At 48.6% G+C, this 9,619-nt stretch overlaps 1 protein-coding gene across 1 annotated transcript in view; it reads left to right on the forward strand.

Annotated features, from left to right (window-relative positions):
- The window catches only part of Col4a1 (Collagen type IV alpha 1), a 53,332-nt gene extending 44,359 nt beyond the window's left edge, over positions 1-8,973 (forward strand). Inside the window, exons 28-38 of the mRNA XM_084588415.1 lie at positions 120-295; positions 861-1,104; positions 1,734-1,841; positions 2,394-2,465; positions 2,606-2,728; positions 2,855-3,097; positions 3,333-3,467; positions 4,356-4,493; positions 6,077-6,385; positions 7,509-7,798; positions 8,669-8,973. Coding sequence (XP_084444541.1) covers positions 120-295; positions 861-1,104; positions 1,734-1,841; positions 2,394-2,465; positions 2,606-2,728; positions 2,855-3,097; positions 3,333-3,467; positions 4,356-4,493; positions 6,077-6,385; positions 7,509-7,798; positions 8,669-8,938 — 2,108 coding nt within the window. The 3' untranslated portion in view covers positions 8,939-8,973. The remainder of the gene's footprint in view (positions 1-119; positions 296-860; positions 1,105-1,733; positions 1,842-2,393; positions 2,466-2,605; positions 2,729-2,854; positions 3,098-3,332; positions 3,468-4,355; positions 4,494-6,076; positions 6,386-7,508; positions 7,799-8,668) is intronic.
- The last annotated feature ends 646 nt before the right edge of the window (positions 8,974-9,619 follow it).

A 9,619-nucleotide genomic window follows, 5' to 3' on the forward strand; every position in this document is an offset into this window, starting at 1 on the left:
TTCGAACCTCATCTAGAGGGGCTTTCACGTGTTGCGACAACTGATAAATGCAGACGAAGCTAGATCCCGGTGTGGAGCAGGGTCATAACTTAGAGCAATCGTGTAACACCCACTCGCAGGCTACGATGGTGTCATGGGGCTCAAGGGAGAGCCTGGACCTCCGGGCCAAGGCTTGCCTGGTCTCCAGGGAGCGCCCGGACAGAAAGGAGCTGACGGTTTCCCGGGCGTGCCCGGAACTCCAGGAGAGAAGGGTGCCGAAGGAGCACCCGGATTTCCAGGAGTCAAAGGAGACAGAGTAAGGATTCACCAGAGGGGTTTCACATGCCGAGCTACGTTCAGCGAGTAATCTCAGCTCTACTCGGCAGTTGTTGCAAGCAACAGCCTTTTTGCCTCAAGTGCCAACTTGTTACTGCTTTGTATGAGCTGGTTTATCAGAATGCTTTTTTGCCAACATTGGCATCTCCTAATCTCACGAACGCTTAGTGAGTGAGTAACTACAGCTAACGGAGTCATTGCGCTCAGTGCACATGGTTTGTGTGTTTTGGTGTAGTATATCAAGGGTTGGGGCAAGCCGTGAGAAATGTCTACAATCTGAACCGCTTTCGCTACGTCCCTTCTGGCTGCAGTCTCTCGATGCGTGACTCAGCCAGATGCTGGCTCAGCGTAATTGAACAGTGCATCTTATTTAACGAATGTCACCGAAAGAACACACTATTGAGTAAAAACGTCAGTCATGCGTTTTGTCTTTGCCGCAAAATAGTGATGGCAACTGCAGCATGATTATTGTGATTTTCAAATAACAAGCACGCAAACTATACATGTATAAGTGCGGCGTAATGATCGTCACATGGTGGACGCAGGGCTTCCCCGGCATACCTGGTCCCCCTGGCCAACCTGGACGTGATGGTGCTCCTGGCATTCCAGGACCGAAAGGTCTAGATGGTGCACCTGGCTTGCCTGGTAGCAAGGGCGATCGTGGTCAAGACGGTTTCCCCGGCGTTCCGGGTCCCGTCGGGCCCCCGGGACCCTCTGGGTCTCCCGGCTTCCCAGGCCAAGATGGGCTGCCAGGCTTCAAGGGAGACCGCGGCTATCCCGGACTCCCAGGTACGCTAACTTTCAATGCCTGGCCACACGATAACCGAAAATTATTAAAGCGAAAGCTACTACGCCATGGTCCGCGAGTTCCGCCGACTCAGTCGTTTTGACCATCAGCGACCTTCAGCTGCTCCGGAGCTGCGCTGACTCGACCATGTGACTAACCACGTCACTTGCCCCGGTGGTTCCGCCGCCGGCGCGCGGTCTCCCCCGGTCAGACCGCGGGTTCTTGCACATAATGCAGTAGCTTACGAATGTACGCTGGTAAGCATGTGTGAGATACCAGGGACAGAAAGAGCTTATTGACTATGCGAGTGTCAAAGTGAATCTACATAACGATAATCCGTGAGGGGAGCCGCAGACAGGCCGTTTATGCTGCCGCATCATAATTTTCTTCCACACCATTTCGGGTATGGACAGAAATTGAGCCCGTTACAGGCTGCCTGGGCGCGATGAAGATGTCTACCTATTGCACTGTGACCCATATTCAACGTTGCAATTTCATCCTGTGACAATGTCTCACTGGAACAAGTGCAAGATATTTTTTCAAGGCCTGCCTGAAGCGTTGTATTAGTGCTTGTGAGAGCCAAAATACCATTCACAACATTAGTATAAAATGACGTTTTTGTCCAATACAGGTGAAAAGGGAGAGAAGGGTCTCAAGGGAGACGAAGGAGTGCCTGGGTTCCCAGGCATTCCTGGCGAAAAGGGAAACCGAGGATATGACGGAGCTCCTGGGCTGGCAGGTGAGATGGCACCACGCATTCTTGATTACATTCTCCTGTTCTATACAAAATATGAGAGCATGATGAAGCCGGTTGTATTCATTTCAGTAAATTTATGCTCTCCATATGTGTCGTCACATTGCAGAGGCCACTCTTAGAGTGCAAACTCTACATTACGTTACAGAGGCAAACTGCATCTTGTTTCATTCGCTTAAGACTATGCTTGTATATGGGATCAACTCATCATCACAATCCTAAATAATGAACAAAGAGTTATTCTAAGAAGCCTGCACAGTAGATGAAGTTCTCTTCAGTGGGATCCAAAAAATGTATTGCAGAAATTCAGTAAATCTGATGGTAAACGTTTAAGAACACTCGCATTAACTGTAGTTTGCCTAATTCCGTACAACGTCAAGTGAAAAGTTTTTACAACACACAGTAGTCATCTGCAGTGCCTTTCCTTTTGTCTGTGCTTTTTATTTCTGTCCCCAGTTATCCTACATATGTAAATTTAATTGGAGACAGAACTTTCTCCTCACTGTTTTCTACGCATCCTTTCATGCTCCTCCGCAGGTGACAAGGGAGACAGGGGATCGCCTGGACTTCCAGGCCTCTCTGGACTTGACGGAGAGCGAGGTTTACCAGGCATGTTTCCTCTCTTGTAATTGTCACCTACTTTCACATGGCCTGGCGTTTGTTCAAGTATCTTCCCGCTAGGCTTTCAGAAGTCACACATAGCTGTCTTTCGCTTATTATTTTCCAACTGGGCCACTGTTTTTCTGCAGGTGCACCCGGACCTCAGGGTCTTCCTGGCCTTCCCGGACAAGGAGGAATCGGTCCTCAGGGAGAGAAGGGTGATATCGGTCGACCCGGTCTTGATGGTTTCCCTGGCTTGCCCGGTTTGAAAGGTCAGCGATTATGGATTTGCGATCCGCGCATTTGTGCGAAACATTACTTTCGATTGAAACCAACTTAAACCTAGTCCGCACGAACACGTCCCGCCTCAACATCTCGTATGCCGATTTCGCTCGCAGGTGACGCGGGTTTCCCTGGTCTTCCCGGCCAGAGAGGACCTCCCGGGCAATCTCCCACTGAAGGCATCCCAGGACAGAAGGGCGAGCGTGGTTACCCTGGCCCCCCTGGTCTACCTGGTCAGAACGGCTACCCAGGACCAAAGGGACAAGACGGTTTCCCAGGCCTGGATGGTGAGAGGGGAGAACCCGGCTTCCCAGGCCCTCCTGGCGTTGCGGGAGCACCGGGACAGCCAGGACTTCCTGGTACGTCGCATGACATGACTCATCTCGGCTAATCACAGTCATGCGTCAACTGTCCTAAACTTACACGTTCTCAGAGACCTGCTTTGAAGTAATTCTGGCGTAAAGCTTTGTTACCGCCGTCTTCCTACTTGTGATGAGGACACTGACAAACCTTGGCGCTTTTGCACACAAGAGAAAACTAGAAATCATATGCTCTTCGACTTACCTGAACGGGAACGCTGTTCACGCGGTGCAGGTCAAGATGGATTCCCTGGACTACCAGGTTTGAAGGGTGACAAAGGAGACGCCGGCTTCCCTGGTCTTCCTGGCTTGGTTGGCCTAAAGGGCGAACCTGGCCTCCCTGGATTCGCCGGCTTGGATGGCGACCCTGGTATGGTACCACTTGTACTTTTGTCATGCCCTTAGCACCACATGCACTCAAAATGTCCGCAATGTAATTACCGCTGGAGTGTCGTCTAAATAACTTGTTTACCATACTAGGCTTTGTAAGTGTATATTTCACGCAGTACTATTGCAATGACTCGGTTGCTACAACGTTTTGCTGATGAGCATATAGCGACGCCGAGGACAACTCTATCCAAAAATTGTTCTTGGTAAGAATTGGTTCGCTAGCTCTTTCGATATGATAACGTTTGTGCGGTATCACAAGGACTAAATCTATGGCTTTAAAAATTTCCCGCCATTTGGTTAAACTTGTGCAGTTCACATCGAGGAGGACTGGTGTCGCCAGTTTGAAGTGAGTGGCGATGTAGCTTAGCCTCCGAGATCCGCGCTGAAAATTGGATGTCGACGCACGCTGCGTCTAGCGAAATCGGTCGGTGATGGTAACATCGGTATTTTGCTTTTTGGCCGGTTCTAGCACATAAAATTATGCTTAAGTTTCGTTTAAAGTTGCCTCTTTGTCATTAGAAGATCACATTATATTTAAAGCAAACTTCATTCCGTCTTTAGAGTCTCTCCAAGCTCATAGTTTAGATTCCAAGGCTACGAATACTGCGTGTAGACAGAGGACACAAGTATAAAACTCTCGCGTACCAACATTTTGGTGCACATATAATTCCTATATGTCCAGATTAAAAAGGAGTAATTCACTACAGTTAATTTCATACTCCCGAGAGTAGCTTTAGCAAATAAAAATCATTTAGTTTGCTCTTTCGCGCCACTTGCTTCCTTCTGTAAATAACGACACTATACTGAAATGAGGAAGATGCAAATGTATAATTCATATGCGACTTCTGACTCGGTGGCCTCTGTGCAGGACGTCCTGGCCTTCCGGGAGAAAAAGGAGACGCAGGACCAGCCAACTTGGTAAAGGGAGAAAAGGGAGAGCGCGGATATCCAGGACCTCCTGGCGTGCCAGGACCCAAGGGCAACCCTGGCGCTCCGGGCTTCCCAGGTTTGCGCAGGAACTACTGTTTACTTTTGACACTTCCTTCTGCGTGCATATGTACCTACTTCATTTTATAAGCGGTTGCTCGTATAGCGCTTGCATTCATATAGGGGGCGGTTTCCGATTGGTTTATCCTAAACGACTCTTCAACAATGGCAGAGCTACATTACAGTGGCAGTATAGTCAGGGGGAAAACTTCCTATACCTCCCAGCGGTCACGAATTGCAGCGCTAGCGCCAATTTCTCTTTCAGTTAAGCTTTATACATTCTGGAGGCCGAGCTATGGACCGAATCATTTCGGCGCAGAGGCAAGAGACGTTCGCACAGCGGGGCACCTCAAAACGCACTCTGAAATGGAGGGGAGGCTGGTGTATGCTCTCCTGGAGATCGCACGCGAATTCTTGTCTGCTTTGACATAGCTGCTGCGAGCTGGTCGCGCTGGACGTGATAATGAGACCAACTCACAGCAGCAATGGCAAATTAGGCGAAAAATCGTTAAAGGGCTCGCTAGCGCATAATGCGCGCATGGACTGCTACCTCCGGAAGGCACACACCAATCTAGCATCTCACGTCCAGCGCGACCTGCTCGCAGCACCAATGGCAAATTAGGTGAAAAAGTGCATTTAAGGGAGCTTGCTAGCGCTCGTGTGCATACGCGCGCACTGGGACCTCGTGAACAGTGATTACCGCAGCTGTACCAATTGTGCAAGTACACGACTGAACATTTGCATGTCATTAACTGAAAATTTGCACGTTAACTGAATCTTTGTTTTATAAATAGCGCGACATTCGGGAAAACGTAACATACATAAAATACATACATACATCACGGGTGGAAGGCCATTGAGTGTGCTCGGTCCACTGTCTCTCACGACGTATCGGCTCTTTTGCGTGTCGAGTTTGATTGGTGTCGATTCAAGTCGTAACCGAACAAGTTTCAGAAGAGACGACACATAAGCGGTGCCGTCTACAGCGAAACGCTACTCTGCAGTGGCGCCTGGGAATCTTGAGAGGCACGGGCAAGTGCTAACTATCGTTGTCTAACATATGGGAGGTGAGTGAGCCCCACCGCGCACGAAGGTCGCGAGCAAAAATGGTAATCACCATGGCGAACGTAATGAGCCGACACACAAAGGATTCACGACGTAACATGGTCGGCGCAAGTCGTACAAGCGAAACCGAACTGGGACAGTGTCACGAGATAGGGCGGATTTCGAAGGTCACAAAACCAAACACAGACGTGGATGTCGTTGCCCTACTTGATGACATTACGAGCACGTGAAGAACAACACGACAAAGCAACCGTAGGCGCAATGTTTGCGCACAGGTAACACCAACTTGGCTCGAATGTATGAGGACTGCCTAAGCAATGCTGCAGTAATGAAGGTGGTATAGCAGAGTAGATTATGGAATATTCTGATCCTTCTGGAATGTCTTCACGTCCAGAAGAATGTTCACTCTATGGAAACATACCGGGAAAAAAGTTGAATTGTTCACTAAGATGCTTGTTTGTCGGTCGCGTTGGTAGAAACTTGTTTGAAGCTGGTCTATGAGGCCATTATGAGCATGTACTTTTGTCTCTGGTGTAGGTTTGAAGGGCGATGCCGGCCGGCCTGGTCCACAGGGTCCTCCGGGCCCAGTGGGCCCCGTTGGACCTAAAGGTGATCGCGGTCTTCAGGGTCCCGCCGGCCTTCCTGGTCTGCCGGGCTCCCAAGGCCAGCCAGGCAACCCGGGTTCTCCAGGATTGCCCGGCGGCGACTATCTCATGGGAATCTTGCTGGTCCGCCACAGCCAGTCGGCGACAGTGCCTACCTGCTTCAACGGCATGACCAAGCTTTGGGATGGCTACTCACTTCTTTACATCGAAGGCAACGAAAAGTCCCACAACCAGGATCTCGGTCAGTAGTCCGCGCTTGTTTACATGAAGTGAGCCTCGCTGTACTGAAGATGGTCACAACACGAGTTTTCGGACGAGTTTTACGAAATTTATGTTTAGTTTGAGGCCGTAGATATTTCTAATGCGAATTCGAGTATATATGGACATAAAAAATTGCGTCCACAAGGTATTCAATACAGCTAACTGTATTCGTGTCTAAGCGAAGACTGTGCAATGGTACTCGCTATAAAGGATCCCATTCAGGCATTAGTCGCAGTGGATACTCACTGCGTGTAGCTGGGAATTCATTTCGTGACTGCTTGCAGCCAGCGATCAGTCACTGTCCGCCCTTGTTGCTTTTCTTGCGAACACTAGCTACGCCGCTTTAGATGTTTAGGCCCACGCAGCCTCTTTTCTCTACAGCGGCTGGTGCTAAAAGGGTATGTTGCCGTTCTCCCACTAACAGCATAGCTACAGATAACGTGGTCAGCTGCGTGCATTTTGTACATTATCTTCGTGGACACTTTTCTTCGTTCAATAGCATGACTGCATTGGCAATCAACATGCATTTTCTGGAGTAACGTAGACACAGCTAACAAAACAAAGTGCATTTGACGTGCTCAGTTGCAAAAGAGTATAGCTGTTGTTCAGAAAGCAGCTTAAAACACGAGGACCAAAGAAAGGTAGACAACGCCCGTCTTGAACCTAATTTTCTTCAGTCTTCGTAATTGCGCTGTCATTTTGAGAAGGGACCATCACTGACTCATCTTACTTCTACAACCGTATATAATAGCTGAACGCAAAACTCAAATGACACCATCCTGCGTTCAAGTAACCGCTCGGTACGTTTGAAACAAAGTGACGAGACGAAACGTACTGAAGGAAGAACGACAAACCGTTTATACATCCAGCTCGATGAATTTGAAAGCAGCGACTTGTATGTAGGTGCCAGTATTGTCTCAGAGATAGGACGTGCTCACAGCTCATATGGTACAAACTTGTGTTCCTTGATAGTAATTTTTGGAAGCGGTGACTTTTATTATATTTCTCTGATCGGAACAAGGAAAACTTTGAAAAAAAAACTGTCTTTCTGAGAGAACTTGCGGTGGGAGTTCCTCAATTCACTTCCGCCCTTCTCCTCACAGGTTATGCCGGCTCCTGCCTCAGGAGGTTTAGCACCATGCCGTTCCTGTTTTGCGACTTCAACAGCGTGTGCAACTACGCTAGCCGAAACGACAAATCTTACTGGCTTTCTACGAACGCCCCGATACCGATGATGCCGGTAGGAGAGGACACCATCAGGCAGTATATCAGTCGCTGTGTGGTCTGCGAAGCTCCGGCAAACGTCATAGCCGTCCATAGCCAGTCCATGTCTATTCCTGAGTGTCCGTCTGGAGGATGGAATCAGCTCTGGATTGGTTACAGCTTTGCCATGGTGAGTGCAGAGTGTCTCTGCCATACTATTCTATCATCGGTGATTTCTTCTTTATATATATATATATATATCTGCAAAAGGGGCGTCGTCTTAAGCTTACAAGTTACTTTATTTCTTGTGTTTTCATGAGCATGAGCAGTGGAAGGCCAACAGCCGTAACCAATATTTACTTTCTTGCCTTGAGCATCTAATTAAGTGGAACTGATGTTTTTGTGTGTGTGTGTGTGTTTCAGTGTCACGAAGCTAGAACACCATTTCAGTTAGTCTCTAAACGCTGAAAAATAAAGCATTCCAGCGAAACTGTGAACCTCGGACGCCCCTCCGCAGGGGAATTTTCTTTTCATGTACCGTTTTCCTGTTAGACCTTAATCAAGCGAGTATGAAACAGCTGCACCCGCACTCCAAATGAAACACAACTGTGGCACTTCGTGGTACTAGTGGCTATCCGGCCGTTTATGACAAGTGCATAAGGTGACAGTTCTTAATTATGAAGATATTTGTGGCGAAAAGCCAGAACGGATATCTATTGTCACGAAGTGAAAGAATAACGAGGCAGCGTAAACGCGTTTTGTTTCATTTCGAGCAAGGCCCCGAAAGACACGGAAAAGCCTGCCAAACTTATTTGCGCTTTGGTGCAGCTAACTTTCGTGGTACCGCGCGTTTGCGATAGCACCTGGCCGCTTCGTTTCACAACGGGAATGTAAATCTTTGTCACATCTGGGGTTCGCTTGAGCAATTCAAGTCGTACACGGTTCAGAAGCTGAAATTTGATCATCCTGTCGAATCAGACTATTTGGGCACGCCCTGGGGCACACCTTAGGACGCACTGGGAGCTCGTGCCTGAAGCGCTCCTTTTCTTCATACCTGCAGCACACGGCTGCCGGTGCCGAGGGAGGCGGCCAGTCGTTGTCCAGTCCCGGCTCGTGCCTCGAGGACTTCCGGGCCACGCCGTTCATCGAGTGTAATGGTGCCCGCGGCACGTGCCACTACTTCGCCAACAAGCTCAGTTTCTGGTTGTCCACCATTGAGCAGGACTTCCAGTTCGAGCGGCCCGTCAGCGAAACGCTTAAGGCCGGCAAGCTTCGCAACCGTGTTAGTCGCTGTGCTGTATGCATCAAGGACTCAAACATCGGCTTCTAGGCGCAAGAATGAAAAAAAAAAAACAAAACAAAGAAGAGAGATGTCAAGAAATTGCAGAACGACGGACAGTGCCCAACAGGAGAGCTAAGGACCCACTCTAATAACACAGTGGAATCAGGTCCTAAAGCGCGACACGATGCATGTGCGTTCTTCTCTTTTTTTTTTCGCACCTAATTAGAAGAATTTTTATTGTTGTTGTTGTTACTGTTTTCTACTCCTTTTTTGTTTTCCTTTCATCAGCACTGGTGGAACCCAGCTTGTCTTCTTGCCGTTTTGTTGCAGGATAGTAAAGGGCGCATTTGTACATGTTTTCATCAAAGCTCTTGAACTTAAACGGTGCTTTTTTGTTTTGTTTTGTCTAGACTCGATGCTAGTATGTAAAACTGCCCTAGCAGCGAACTGCCAAGTCAAAGTCGCACACACATTTACAGATTCGCGAAGGCATTTGACGAGTGACTGTTCTAATAGGCAAACTGAGAAGGCTTGCGCGATTCAGCTAGTGCTGTCTCACAAGTTCGACAGCGACAAAAGCGCCGCACGGGTGCCAGCGAAGAACTTGTCACTCTATTTAATAACCTTTCTTTCGGCTCAGCGTTTCTTCTTATTTTGCTGCGAACAGCGAGCAGGTCAAGAGCTGAAACAGACATACATCGTCACTACACACATCTGCACCACTCTTGC

The sequence above is a fragment of the Amblyomma maculatum genome, chromosome 1, assembly GCF_055883805.1.
Source record: "Amblyomma maculatum isolate TAMU_Amacu chromosome 1, ASM5588380v1, whole genome shotgun sequence".
NCBI lineage: Eukaryota > Metazoa > Arthropoda > Arachnida > Ixodida > Ixodidae > Amblyomma > Amblyomma maculatum.